At 39.3% G+C, this 15,160-nt stretch overlaps 1 protein-coding gene across 5 annotated transcripts; it reads right to left on the bottom strand.

Moving 5' to 3' along the window:
- Positions 1-4,770: 4,770 nt before the first annotated feature.
- On the bottom strand, positions 4,771-14,774 carry sfrp2 (secreted frizzled-related protein 2). Of its 5 annotated transcripts, XM_079683761.1 has the most exons (7): positions 12,522-13,237; positions 10,564-10,634; positions 7,088-7,390; positions 6,877-6,966; positions 6,448-6,711; positions 6,217-6,333; positions 4,771-5,845 (listed from the first exon to the last, which is right to left on the bottom strand). In XM_079683761.1, the coding sequence occupies exons 1-7, from the start codon at positions 12,550-12,552 to the stop codon at positions 5,561-5,563; spliced, it is 1,161 nt and encodes a 386-aa protein (XP_079539887.1). In that variant the 5' UTR covers positions 12,553-13,237; the 3' UTR covers positions 4,771-5,560. The 5 variants fall into 5 exon arrangements, 4 of the variants coding, with proteins under 4 accessions (XP_079539887.1, XP_079539886.1, XP_079539885.1 ...); XM_079683760.1 differs by lacking the exons at positions 10,564-10,634; positions 12,522-13,237 and adding an exon at positions 7,945-8,607 and having other exon boundaries at positions 4,771-5,842; XM_079683759.1 differs by lacking the exons at positions 10,564-10,634; positions 12,522-13,237 and adding an exon at positions 7,945-8,603.
- Between the last annotated feature and the right edge of the window lie 386 nt (positions 14,775-15,160).

Below are 15,160 nucleotides of genomic sequence, written 5' to 3'. Positions count from 1 at the left end.
TGAAAAGTAACAATCCTTTCATCATATGTTTGTTAACTTATACCAGACATGGAGAGGACTGGAGCTGGAAACATTAAAACTTATGATCTAAAACAATACAATGTTTTATGAAACATAACTAAATTATTCATCATTTTGTAACAATTTAAATGTGACAATATGGGCTTTGAGTCTGGAACTTGTTTTGGTAAAGTGCTTGAAGTCGAGGCTAGGTTGTCTATCTTTTTACATATTAATCTTGTACTGATTAAACCAAACGATGTAGCGTGTTAAGTGGGTTTTAGGTGCTGCTCACACGGGAACGTTTTGCGTTCATGCACAGTATGTACTTCCACACGAGACCGCTCGAAAGCGCTGGACACGCTGTAGTACATATGCCGGGCCTGTAACTGGCGCTGTAACTTCCGCCACAAAATACACCAAAGAAGACCCCGGAGCATGGTTGCCCTTCTGTTTATGCTATGGTTTATGCCCATGGATGTATGTATATGTATACATATATATGTATATTTATATATAGGTATGTATATATATATATGTATATATATGTATGTATATGTGTGTATATATATATATATGTATGTATACGTATATATATATATTTATATATAATATGTATAATTATATATAATATAATATGGATGTTTATGCCCCACAGTGGATTTAGCAACATGTCCATGTCCATGACGAATGTCCACTTGTTGCTGATGGTTGTGGTAGAGGAGCTGTAGATGTTGTACTAACATCTGTAGCATGGTCAGTAGCACTAGCAGTAGCTGACCATGCTACAGCAGTGAGCAGCAGAGGTGGGGAGAGGCGGGGCTCTGGCTTCATCTATCGGGAAATGATCGTATAGGCGATTACACAGAGCCGTTTGACCCCCCAGAGCGTTTCGTTTGCAAATCTATCCACCTTGGGACACGTTATCGTTTGTGGGTTCCGTTTCTATCGTTTTGTTACGGCCTCGTGTAAATGAAAGGGCTATACGCAAGAGAAACTATGCGGATCCAACCCGTTTTGTTCTCGTGTAAACGGGGTCTTAGAGGTGTTGGTATGCCGTTTTCGTTTGGTAACGCTAGCTAGGCTAACAGTTTCTTCCTGTTTTCAGTCTTCGTGCTAACTAACTGGCTGAAACTTCATATTCGACAGATAAACACGAGAATTCTTGAAGTTCTCGTAACTATCAGAAAGCAAAAGCATTTCTTCCCCGATGTTGAATTTAAACTTGATTTGAATTCAAGTTGATTGATACGAGAAAATCCCCTCCAAGATGCTGTCACTTCTATTGTGATCAAGCGCATATATGGTAATGAAAACCGTGAATGCTTGCAGCAAAGCAGGAATTGTACCTGTTGATGCTGTTCTGCATGTCTGTCTGCGGCTACACAAGGTTGCAGAGTGAGTCACACTCTCAAATAAATACCTGTTCCTTTTGGGAAATCCTCTAATTGAAAGTCATAATCAATACAGAAGACCACTGTGAGTCATGTAGATCCCGAGCTTCAGTTTCATTTGCAAAGTTAAACATAAAAGTTAGCTGCCATTGAGCTACTTCAGGTATTTACATACAGTATATAGCCGCATTTCATATATTCACATGAAACTAGGGAAAATTGATTTGAGGCCGTTTTGAAATCAAGTACATTCCCTCAGGGTGAAGAGCCTGAAATGAGGTCATGCTTTGGCTTATCTAGATTTAGATTAGTTAAGAGGTACCGTACACTGAGCAGCACTGACTGGTTATCAGCAGAAACCCAAGCTTTTGCTTTCTGTTTTTCTTTTACCAGTTTTACTTAAAACAAATGAAGGCATAAGGACATTTCTGTCAAGCTTTTGGAAGCCATCATTAGCTGCTGAGCTTCCCTTTCAGCAATATAGTGTTTTAGTTTTATTGACTTAATGTGTTACTGTGGTAGCATGAGAGAACTGAGAACTGATCTTCAGTTGATGAAACTTCATTTAAATGTATTTGCAAAAATACATTGAGATATAAAGTAAAATTCCCAACAATTACAAGATGAAGAACTTTCCATGTGTTCATTATTCAGAAGGAAACTAGAATGGAGCTATTGATGAGGTGTAGAGGAAGTGAGTTACAGTTGTGTGCCTCACAGATTGCTTCCTCTTAGCGTTTCAAGACTGATTGTGTCTTTTAAAACCCAGGGATTTCACAATGAAAAGTTACCACTCCCACAAAGTGTGATCATTGAGAAAACTGGTAAATGCACTTTAAACAAAGGAAGACAAAAGGTTTTGGTTTGTGAGAGCCACCAGAGAAGAAATGACTCATAATTTATTTCAGGTATGAATGGCTGTCTGGCTATTTTGTAGAGCGTGCTCGCTCTCAGTCATCAGTGATGCAACATGGGATATACCACGTTTGAGCAAATGCCCCAAAAACTACGCTAACGTAGACAACCCAAAAACACTGCGCAAAATGTCTGAGAGGGTGAACGTGGGCCGCAATCTAAATAAAACATGAAGTTGGCACAGATTTGGGTTTTTTATTACAGATTCAGCGATAAGAACCACTGATGTAAACCCCCTCCCTTAGTTAATTATACATTCTTATGTTTTATAAAAGTCCATCATGTGCCCTTTCAAAAACGTTTCCCTCTTTTGACCTTTGCTTTGCTAAATGGTGCTCTTAAAGTCTTCTGACAATGACAGGGGCGAGTGCCAATAGGATTATTAGAAGGGATCACAGCATCCGTGTAGCTTGTAATCAGAACGCTGGTCTTTTCATTGTCTACTGCCTGGAGTGCTTCGGGATCCCAAACAATTCCAAAGAGGGAATCCCCCTTTCCTGCAGCTACAATCTCCCAGAATGCTGTTTTTGATAGCGGAAATCTTGGATTCTCTTACCAGGATATTCCAAAACAAAATAGTCAGCATTAATACCAACTTACTCACCCAACCTACAGTAAATCAAAAATGATCTGCTTAAGTCGACAGGGCTCCTTTTTCAAATAAACTTGTCTTCTTTTTTTGGGAATTCCCTCATGATGGCGGGAAATTCCCGTTCTTTTAGGATACACATAAGATTAAAGGCCCTATTTATCCTTTCTGTATTTGTCTGGATAAGTGTCGGACTGAAGTTTTCCCTCTTTGTTAAAGTATACGACGGCTACATCGCTACATCCTGATGCTCTTTTGAAACTGATTTTCAACAGGAACTGATCAACCGTTGTCACCTGACTTTTATTAATGCTTTGGTTTCTTAGAAAAAAGTTCCCAGACACCTAGGTGGGGACTTGTGACCTATTTTTTTCCACTCTCAGATTGGTGGGTAGTGCATTTTACTTTGTGGAAGTTCACTCAGTTATAGACCCTGCTGTAAATGTGTGGGTGTGTGTGTGGCGTGGGGGAGAATCCCCACCACACAGCGCAAGGCCTTTTTAGGGCCTGTGTGTATTTCTACCATGTGGTTGGTTCATATAGACGAGATAGCGAGGTTGCCCTTTAAAGAAAACATTGGAAACAATTGTTCTGTGGGCACATGAGGTGGAGTCAGGCGGTTGTGTAATACAAATGCAAATTAAATAAATGTATTGGAAACGTATTCAGCCACACATATCTTCCCCAGTTAGCTGATGAGTAAGTTAGCATGTGATACTGCATGGTGGCATTTCAAAGGGTTGTGTCAACAGTCAAACCTCGTCATTTTGTTTCCTGTAGCAGTCCTTTTTATAAAGCTTGACAACCTCACTTCTAGTTTTGGTGAAGAGATTTGAAACTGGCCACCAAGGCAGATCTTCCTCCAAAACTTCAGACAGTTAATAAAGATTTAGATATTGCAATATGCATTTATTTTATTCCTGAGAACTAGATTAGAATATCGATTGTTTTCATTTGTAAAGAAGCAAGTGAAAGAATTATCCAGAAATATATTGAATAATATAGTATTTAAAGCAAGCCTAAGCCACTTTACAGTTAGCCCTTGTATGACCCAAAATATTAGTCATAGCCTACAGTTACACCGAAATATCTAGCAACACTTTGCCGAGATTAGCCAACACTAACATAATCTATTGGTCATACCGAATGAAGTAAAGATGTAATATTGATATTATTTTAAACCTGACAATATTGTCTTTGTTACATTAAGCTAATACAGCATATTGAATTGAACAAGTTGTATTGCTTAAATATTTAACTTTTTATTTCTAAGAAGAATTTGTTTCTTCTTTAAACATTTTTACTTTGATCAGATTAAAGACAGCAGCAACAAGTAGTATGTGTTCACTCGCACACAGAGAACACAGTTGTTTGTCTTTTGTGCGCACTGCTACTGCCTACTTCCTTTTTAACAGGGGATGTCCAGCTTCCTGTGCTTACTACACTAAACCCATGACAAGTGAATCACAAACAGTAGCCTACTGCTGGCCTGTTTGTGTCAGAATGAAACAGACTGACGGCACAATTTTTTGGTCACTAATTGATCCGCGGGCTGTTGTTGGATGTAACCTGAGCTAAGTCTTTCTCTGGTCCTCTCCGTACCCTTGTAGTGTTTCTCTACAGCCAACAGCTGGGAATATGGCTGTGACAGTACAGCGTGCCCATTCAGGCAACACTGGGAAGGGGTTTTCCACCGCGCACAAGCACATACACGTGACACAGATGGACACACACACACTAAAAGACATGCACACAGACTTAGATTACGTAGCGCCAACATTTTCGTGGTTAGGCTATGATCTGTGGTTATAGCTCGAGGCTGCAAACTGTTAAAACATCATTAAAACTGTATTAATTCACCTTCAGATAAAGTGTGGTTAAACAGTCTTTTATTACAAAAATAATGTGCCAGCTTCAGAAAAACAGCACAAGATCTCCAAAAATAAGCATATTATTGTCAGTTGGGATGCATCTATTAAAAACATTGTTTTCCAGTTTTATCATATATTTAACAGTATTTATCTCAAAATGGCCACGAACATTTTTTCATGACTTCAGTGGAAAAAAGGCAACACACATTGCTTTGCTGTTTCCCAATTATTTATGCAAAAAATAATAAATATTAATATAATAGTTATATACTTTAAATCTAAGAATATATAATTTACAGTACAGATATGTTAATTTCAACCAAAAATAAACAACTTATAGCACCACATTATCCAAAATAAGAAGCTTATGCGTCATGAATCTGTTCAAAAGTACGATTCAGTTTTTGGCAACATTTTAAGAAAGTGCAACTGGTTTGTAATTTGACACGTTGAGGTATATGGCATTTGATACATTGCATTGGCATCCACTTTCACACCACAATAATCTCCTGCATTGCGACAGGAGAACAGCACGGCCCTGACACTGTTTACTATGCAGATTTAGAGCAGACTGATGAACTCATTTCTCTTTTAAACAGGGGAACTCTGGGTTGTACAGTTTTGCTTCACTATGTACAAACATCTCAAGTCAGTCGTTTCATTTGTAGTCAAGTCTCTGTGAACTTCTGAAACTCCACTCAGGTTTTGTTCTGCCGTGTAGTGCTGCTCTTCAGTCTTCACTTACTGTCAGCAAAAGATAAGTGTCTTGTTCTAAATGAGTGTTGTTCCGTTTATAGTTTGGCACACTCTTCACAATGGTTCAGGTACTCTACAGCGTCCCTGTCTCTATACAGGCGGAGGCAGTGTGGGCACTGTAGCTCTGACAGAGCTGGGGTCTCGTCCCATGCCGGGCCGGGGGGGGCTGCGGCGGGGGCCACAGGCTGCTGCTGCGTCTCAGCAGGGTTCCTCAGGAGAGGCTCGGAGGAGTCCTTGTGTCGCCTCGAGGGGATCATCCTGTGTCCTATGTGCACACGACACGTGGGAACGGCTTCTCTGTTGTCTCTGCTGGCTCCCTGCTGAAGACAATTATGTTCAGAATGTTAGGATTGCAAGACGACATTTATAGTACCAAAAATCACAAGTACCAGTTCGTAAAATTAAGAGTGAGCAATTTATCCGTTCTTTTTGTAATCGTCAACAAACCCGCACTTTGAAATGCAAGTGATTATTTGTTTGTTTCTGTTGCTTTCACTTCAATGCAAGAATGTTGAAAATGTCCCCAATTTTGTATTCAACCATTAATTTCTTAAGTTTCCGCAGAAAGCAGCAGAACTTGTTATAAAATCTATTTGTTTATCTATCCCAAGTAATATCATTGAACTCACTTTGATCAGCCTACTAAAGATACACTCATTTGTTAAAGCACCTTTAAGGACTGTGGTCTCACCTGTTTGTGTAGCTGCTGTTTCAACTGAAGAACCTGCTCCTTCAGGTCTTGGATCTTGCCATGTGCTCGCTCTCGGTCAGCACGCTCCGACTTAAAGTCCTCTTCGTAGATGAGGACCTTATTAGGGAGAATAACCGTTAGTCTTTTTTCTTCATAAAAACCCAAGATGCATACACTCAAAGTCTTCAAAGTAGCAGAATGCTAAAGTGCACTGAAAGGTTTAGCACCAACCTGCTGCTCCAGAGTTTGGATCCGCACTTTATCCTGCCTCCTTGTGTCCTCCACTCCTCTACTCAGCCTCGCACACTCATTCATCTTCTCCTCGAGTAAGCCGTTGAGCCTGGAAATTTCCTTATGAAGCAACTCTGTGCTTATTGAGCCGAGCCCAGGCATCAAACCCTGTCTGGGTGTCTCCTTCAGCCTCTGACACAAACCTCTGATGTAGTCCTCCCTGCTGGAGTCATACTTTTGCCACTGCGTATTCAGACTTTGCACCTAAAAAAGAAATTACAACAATAATGTTAGATCAGACTCTGAACTTCACTCAGATGTTGAATAACAACACCTTAGTATCGTCAATAAAACATTTCTTAGTGCCCGAGACATTAAAGAAATGCCAGTGAACAAAACTTGTAAACTTATTCTGGGGTGAAAACGTACATATGTCACTCTCTGCTTTAGCTGTTGATTCTCCTCCTGAAGTTGACAGATTTGGGCGTTAGAACCACTCATGTCAGATGAGTCTTCCGTCTGTAAAAAATGATGGATGAGAGGTTACAAATGTGCCTTCCCAAAAACAAAAAACGGTGCCAATGATGCCTTTAAAAACACCAAATTCACAATGAATCACCACAGCCAAAGCGTCACACACCTCCTTGGTCTTGTGCTGCTCTGCCACAACCTCCACCTCTCCTCCGTTCTTCTTATCCCTCTCCAGCCGGGCCAGCAGCTCCTGGCACACCTTCACCGTCGCTTCCAGCTGGCTGCGCATCTGGTCAGTCTCCTCGGCCAGCGACGTGCAGAGTACGGCTCTGGTGGCCTCGGACCGCTCCCTCTCCTCCAAGGCCAGGTGCAGCCGGTGGATCTCCCGGTCCTTCTCGTGGTCCGGCTGCCCCCTGACGCCCTCCAGCTCCAGATCCTTCTCCCTGAGCAGGGCATTCACCCTCTGGATCTCCTGGAGGAAGAAGGAGAGATGAATTGCATGACTATCAGTTTGAAATGGGCATATTGTGTGTAGTCAATATGTACAAATACAATATTTTATTCTGATGTTTGATACTGACACATGTTTTGTATTTGATCCTGTTTTAAATAATATCTTCTTACAACTGTCTTTGAACATATTTTGTTGTAAATAAACATTCAATATGTACAAATACAATGTGTTATTCTTGTGTTTATTACCAATACATGTTCTGTATTTGATGATTTTTCAATTCATATTTCTACTTGCATCTCTGAGGATGTCTTAGAACATATTTTTCGGTAAATCATTTAAAATAAAAGGTTTAAAACATAGCCATGACTTCAATTCTATAACTCACAGCAGGATGACAGAAACAAGTGTGTATTCTTAGTTCTTGACAAATACTTATGGAAAGTGTACCTTCATTGAATCAAACAGACCCTTTCCACTGTACTACATGTTTCCCATCAGCTTATTTTGTATGTAGGAACATGTATCGGCAAGGAACAACATCAAATGATCCGTTTTTTTCCTGAATTTACCTCTGTTTGTCGAGTTGCCTTGAACTCCATGTCGTTCTTCTTCTGTTTCAGTTTGCATATTTCTTTACACAGGCTCTCCAGCAGAGACTTGGACGGCCCTATGACTACAGACTGGTTATCTCCCACCGTCACGTAGATCCTCTCATATCTCCCCAGCCTCATTTTTAAGTCTGCGATGATATTATCCTTAACATAAAGCTGCTTTTTCAGGAGGTCTGTTTCCTGGCGCGTCTCGTGATACAGAGTGTTGAGCGTGCTGCAGCTCCGCACGGTCTCTCTACGAAGATCCGAGTTCATACTGACGTTATCCATAGTTTGCTCTGTAGCTTTCACAGTATGATAAGTCTTTTAATAATCCAGCATTTGGCAGCTCTTCTTATCGCCCTGTGTCTTTAGAAATGGACCGAGGAAGTGAATTGTGTCGAAGGTTTTGCGCACCGATGTGGAGAATAATATCCCCCATTGGGGGATTTCCTGGGGAACTTCCCCGCGGACTTTTTTTTAGCTTCGTCAAACTGAGTCTGCTCTCAGACTCACGGTGCACCGTCATTGGAAGGTAATAGGGGTTTTATAGCCTGCTGGCACAAAATGTTAAGAAAATGAAGAGACACAAATCTTCACAATTAGCAAAAAAGTTTAAAGGTAGGCTACCATGAGCAATGGCGATGATGCCTTCACGGCCGTCGTAAATTCGCACTCTCCACACAAGAGGTACATGTGAACGCAAAGGAAAAATGATAACACTGTTTGCAAAACTGTTAACCGCAAAATGAGTGGTGTTGTTTTGTTTTTGCACAGGTGTAAGCAGTTGTGTAAAGTAACTAAGTATATTTACTCAAGTAGGCTACTGTACTTAAGTATTATTTTGTCATACTTGTACTTTACTTGACTATTTTAAATTGAATGCTACTTTATACTTCTACTGCCTCACATTTTGTATTGTATTTTTTAGTCCACTACACTTATTCAACAGTAAAGCAATTAAAAGAAGGAATCCTTTCATATTCTAGAATATACTACTTTCAAAACAGCCATGGTGCATAATGGGTACTTTGACTTGTGATACTTTAAGTACATTTAGCTGCCAATGCTTGTAAACATTTTTAATGCAGGATTTTCACTTGTAATGAAGTATTTCTACATTTGCTTAAGTAAAGGATCTAAATACTACTACCACCACTGGATGTAAGAAGTAGAAGTTCTATAATGCACCTCAACCCCCCATAAGAAACAGAAAGTAGCTTAGACCTTAAATGAAATCCCCTTTGTTTTTAGCTAATATTTTACATGGGATGACACATAATAATTCCTTCAAAAGCATACAATTCGCTCATTGGTAGTTTACAAAATTTCCAGGCATCCCACCCCCTAAACTTTACATTAGTGCATTTGGAGTGTCGCAACAAATTCCCCAAATACTTAAGAGGTATTGATTTGTAGCCTTTAGTGCATATAGGATCATAATACCTGAGTTTACCACACATACTGTTAGTTATATGTTTTTTTAAAACTCACAGCAATATCATACAGTATAGTGAGTATGTTTTTGGAGATTATGCTTGTATTTCAGAAGGGAAAAAGTACATTAGCAAAGCATCTCTTCCCTGAGTTGTTAAATTGACGTATTGACATTTCAGTTAATTCAGTCAGGATTGTTCAATACAAATAAATTGAATTGATTCCAAGTTAAAAAGACAACAGGAAAAAATAAGTAAAATTATTAGTTTAAAAAAAAAGGCACCAACATAATTTATTGCTCCTGATGTTTCACATACACTTGATTTATGATTGAGTATCAATACAACAGTGTAAAGTGTGATTACAATTGAATTAATGTGGTTAAATTAAAAAACTATATTTCCATTTGAAATGTGCTGGAGTAGATGTATAAAGTCACAGATAATGGAGATACTCGGGTCAATTTGTAATTATATATATATAATAATTATTTCAATCACAACTCTGTATCTAAGGCATCTAGATGATTTGCAGGCCCAATTCAGGGTTTATATGAAAACGCGCACAGCCCTTTAACAAACAATGCATACAGATTCATAAACACAACTTGTTTAAAATGAATGTAAATGTTCAAAATCTCCATTCCCTTTAGGATTTTACCCTGCACTACACAAACAAAAATGCATCTAATCATTATCAGGTCAAATTGAATCTGCTGTCTAGACTGTAGGTGTAGAGTTAAACCCCTTTAGGATTCATTAAAGAGCATCATTAGTGCTACTGGCCGGTGGGGAGTCCCAGGTATTTCTGGGTCAACACACCATAATTTCACATAATGGATTTTGAGGTGAGTCATTGAGGCCACATGGCAGTCACGTGACAGTTGACAGAGCCACATGAATCAAGGTGTGAAGTGTGTTAAACCCATGAGGGAATAGTTGTCATGGCAGGAATTTGAGTGAATATTTTAGGCCAGTTTCACTTTTGGTGCGATTCTGAAGCAAGTGTGGCTTCCCACCTCACCTGATACTCTGAAGAGAAGTAGCCTGAATATTTTAAATGCCACCCTGACACTCCCATTTTAATTTCCCTTGTAGGTGCACCTTGATCATGTGACTCCAATAACTCAAGTGACAGTTTGCACGGAGAGGTGGAACTCACCCGGGACTGCCCCACTGATTCAGCCTTTTGGACGAGTGGCAAAACCTCTCTAGTCCAGTAGGTACTTTCACCTGTGGGCATAATGATGAGTCATGACTTAGGTGAAACTACCTGGGCACACTTTACTGCACGAACAAAATGAGTTGATACCTCCAAGTAGTTTGTTGAATTCTGGACATGATAAGTTACAAAACAGATTTCCATTAAAAAAAAAAAAAGATGTGAGACTGTGCTAAATCTCTCCTATAGATTGCATATCATTATATATTTAATCTTTTAACTTGGGACTTTTATGTCACACACAACACGCAAAAGTCCCCATTAACTGAGGGAAACTGACAGACATTACACTATATTTCTGACAAAAAATATAATTATTAAATCAAGTAAAGGCAAATAAATATAAAGTCCAATAGAAGTTCACAAAAAATAAAAGTGGTAAAGGGCACAACCGTAAAATAACAAAATATAATCGAACCAGCGATAACTTGACAAAGCAAACAACAGTTCATATCGGTCATTGTGTTTTTCTATGTAGATAACATGGGATTATCTAAAATATTAGATAAAGTTATGAGAAAAAACAACAAGTTTGCCTTTTAGAATATTTTTCTTGAATTGAATTACCTGTTGGAAAATGTAAAATCCCCAGGTCTTATTCTGACCCACTGTTAGTGCAAAACAAAAGGGTATCAGGAACATAACAAGTTGTTACCATGCGTTTCTCAAATAAATGCTCAGAATATATAACACTAGCTTTAACATACCGCCAAGCATGAACAGCCTATATCAACATGTTCATGACATATAACTGGCACTATCCGGAAAGGCCAAGATTTGTTTGGAACCATAAACCTTTACTTTTTATTATGGTATATGTCATTGGAAAATAAAACTTAAAATGCATTGTATTGCAAAGAAATTATCAAATGCATCATTATGCATCTAATTATTACCGTGAACAGGTATTTTCATCGGATTCCACTAGATGGTGGTATTTCATTACCAATACCATAAACTGTAAATAGAGACTATAAATATGAGAAAGACTTCTGTGGGTTTATTTTCCATCTTACTTTAGCGATGATAATTATATACAGTCCTTTATTCCACGTTTATTTGTGAGTATATTGGTATCCTGCGACACACAACAATGAAATGAGTCATTTCAAAACATGTAGGCAGCTTTTAATTGCTAAAAACTTTACACAAGAATAAAAGGAAGTATTTGATATTTACACAGTAATACTTTTGGAAAATACTTTACATTGCATATACACACACACAACCACTTGATTATTAGTGCCTAACAAGTAACTTCTCATCAAATCAACACTACCAACCAAAAACATCCTCTAATAGTACATATAAACCAACTTGTGTCACTCACCAAACAACAGGATGAAGATGCAATCCGACATAAAAGTTTAAATGAAATATGAAAGTCTGAAGTAGAAAAATATTTGTTTTGTCATACGATTGTAGAAAACTATGCAGTAGCTCAAGTACAAAAAGATAACCAAGAGTATTAAAATATTGAACAGGAAGAGAATATAGCCAGCTATCTCTCATTTTTGCTTGAGAAAACGGTCATACAAAAGCATACACGTTATTGTTTGTCTTTGAACATCACACTACGCACACAGGGATCCAACTTCACTCAATATGCAACACACAATATCAATCAGTTTTGTTTTTGTAGAACTATGATGGACAATAGTTGCAAAATAGATGCGAATAACGTTTTTGTAGGAACAATTCAGTTCCCCCAAACATCTTAACAGAGTTCACTTTAATTTACCATGGGTTACTGTTTCTTGACCTTTGTGATTGTGTGTATTTTGTTTACCTTTAAGGTGTTTTGAATGTTCCTAAGCAGAGGACTGCTGATGATTTAACCCTTGTTGGAGGAATGCCCCATGAACAAAAAAGTTGTATTATCATTTTTTTAAACTCACCCCTCTTGTAGGATTTACCAGTAAGACACATCTGCCTGTGAGTCCATCATTTTAATCCTGGATTTAAAGTGCTGCTAGCTTCCTCTCTAACTGTGTAATTAGTGATTGTATTACACCTTGCACATCAGCTGAGTGTAATAATGAGGTGACAGCAAATGCAGCTCCCCATGGAAACACACAGCACTTTCAAAATGGCCACTAAGGGGCGCCTAATATGCGCAAAATGAATGGGAGTCATTGGAGGAAAACAAAAACCTTACATTTATACAAGTTAGGGTTAGGGTTAGGGTTAGGGTTAGGGACTTCATACCTACTCACTGTAATAGTGTGTACTAGATATAATTGTGTCAAAAGTCATGGCTGTGGAATTTAGCCATGTGTGCTTTTCAAAAATATTGAGGCCTTTTTGATGAATTTAGTTTGAGTGTATATGGGAATTAAACCTTTCAGAACATTACATTTATAGGAATTATAATTATAGAGTTTAGCCAGCAGATATGCTATAAATTGCTTAGATATTGAGCATTTAAAACTATAAACCAATGTGAAACACAGACAATGGTTTGTTTCTATGTCCAATGTCCATGCTACTGTAGACTCTAAATAGGAATCTATGAACCATAATTGCTACTTTTGTGAGACCTGGAGAGAGATAATTAGAAAAGAGCTCAACCAAACCATTTCTTCAACAGTGACACATGCAGTTTCTTCCTTCTTAGCACTGTAGCTTGCGGATGCTGCGGGAAATCCTCTTAAACTCTCGCTGTCCCTTCTGCCAGCGCTTCAGAGAGGTGATGACCAGATGGCCGTCCAGCTTCTGGCCCATGACCAGGTAGGCAGCGTGGATGTCGTTCATCTCCTCACAGATGCACTGCAGGCCGTCCTTCAGCCACAGCACAGTCTTCTTCAGGTCTCGCTCCGTCACCCCATTCAGCTTGTAGATGGTCTTGCTCTTGTTCTCCGGCACTATCTTGGTGTCACCGTTGATGTAGGAGATCTCTTTAACCTTGATCTTTAGAGCTTGATGGAAGCAGGAGAGAAAATTATTAAATAAAGATCATCCTTTTTGACCATGTCCTAATGAAAGCCACATGAGAGGGCATTTGCTTTTTGATACAGTTTGGTGCTGAAATACATACAATAATGGAAGTTCAAGTAAGGAGGGATATACAATATACATGTATTTATTTGTGACAAAGTTGATATACTGGGGCCCCTGATCTCCACTGTGGGAGTTACTACCATAATAAAATAGGTGGGTGAACTTACCAAAGTCATTCTTGCACAGGTTGTCCACAATTTCGTTGTCATTTTCATCTGTTTCCTTGCAAGCATCGCACACTCTTGGCACTAAAAGACAAATACAATGTGTTAAATATTACATAATCAACATAAGATGTGCACAAATAAGTAGAACACAGAGATTCATTTGACTACAGTGCATTCTGGTGCAATAAATTGATCGATTAGTGGATATTACAAATGAAATATTTCTGATCTCATATGCATTTCATGAAGAAGTCCAACAAATGTAGCGTTTACGCACAGCATTGGACATGGTACATTTGCAAAGTAAAATATAGTTTAACGAAACCTCACCTTCTTTAGTGGCTGGCACGAGGTTCTCGGCCCCAGCAGGCGGGATGCACAGGTCATTGTCCATTGGGAAGCGCTCGCATTCCAACATCTTTGGCCAAGGGAAGCCGAACGCGGACATAACGGGCGCGCAGCCGTTCCTGACGCTCTCGCACAGAGACCTGCACGGCTGGATGGGCTCGTCCAGGTCATCCAGACACACGGGCGCGAACAGGGAGCAGAGAAACTTCCTTGTGTCGGGGTGACATTGCTTCTGAATCAGCGGGATCCAAGACGAAGCTTGCTGCAGAACTTCATTCATGGTTTCGTGTCCGAGCAGGTTCGGGAGGCGCATCTCTGTGTACTCTATATCGTGGCACAGCAGGAGGTTTGCAGGAATCGCCTTGCAGTTGTTCTTTTTGTAGAATAAATCATGCTGGCCGAAATTGTATAATCCGTGGATAGCTTCCAAGCAGGGTAGTGATATTACCCACAACACTGTCGAAATAAAGGCCCTCATTTTATATGAGCGTAAAACCTGCGAAATGTAAATGCGCAATCAGGGGTTCTTGAGCATCAGTCAGCGTGGATGGAGTCTCTGTCGGTGGCAAGCTCCTAACAAGAGGTTTTCTTTCAGGCATGTCTGGGAGGAGTCTGTCTGTTGTGCGTAAAGACCGTTTCTCCATTCAGCACTTGGTTTCCTCACATCAGGAGAACCTTTTGAACACATGTGTCTCCTCAGTCTAGAAAAAATACCAAAACCCTCAGTTGTTACTCCTCTGGGTCTGACAGTCATTTTTGATTTCTAATTATACCTCATAGAATTTTATCACCAGGCGTTTTCTCAACTATTTCCCCTTCTATATTTCATCTCCTGCCCTTCATGGAAATCATAACAAAACGTGCCTGACAGGTTTTACTCATTACGCCCAAATCAACAGAAATATATCCTGAGTGATCCCTTAACTGGCTTTTTTTAGCCCCATGCTGTAAATAGTTTGGAAATGTTGTCAGTGGGGGCATTTAGCTCAGCTCAGTGGAGCGTTAATTTTCCATCATTAGGA

Source organism: Notothenia rossii, assembly GCF_949606895.1.
Source record: "Notothenia rossii genome assembly, chromosome: 1".
In the NCBI taxonomy this organism is placed as follows: Eukaryota; Metazoa; Chordata; class Actinopteri; order Perciformes; family Nototheniidae; genus Notothenia; species Notothenia rossii.
The sequence above is the reverse complement of the archived record's forward strand: the minus strand, read 5'-3'. Positions and strand labels throughout refer to the sequence as shown.

Bases quoted from the DNA above. Each gene is read 5' to 3' on its own strand.
- sfrp2 (XM_079683759.1), bottom strand. From the start codon at position 8,256: ATGGATAACGTCAGTATGAACTCGGATCTTCGTAGAGAGACCGTGCGG. The intron at 7,391-7,944 runs GTAAATTCAGGA...TTCTTCCTCCAG, and splicing joins AGGCAACTCGACAAACAGAG to GAGATCCAGAGGGTGAATGC. The intron at 6,334-6,447 runs GTTGGTGCTAAA...CTCCCTAATAAG, and splicing joins TCCAAACTCTGGAGCAGCAG to GTCCTCATCTACGAAGAGGA.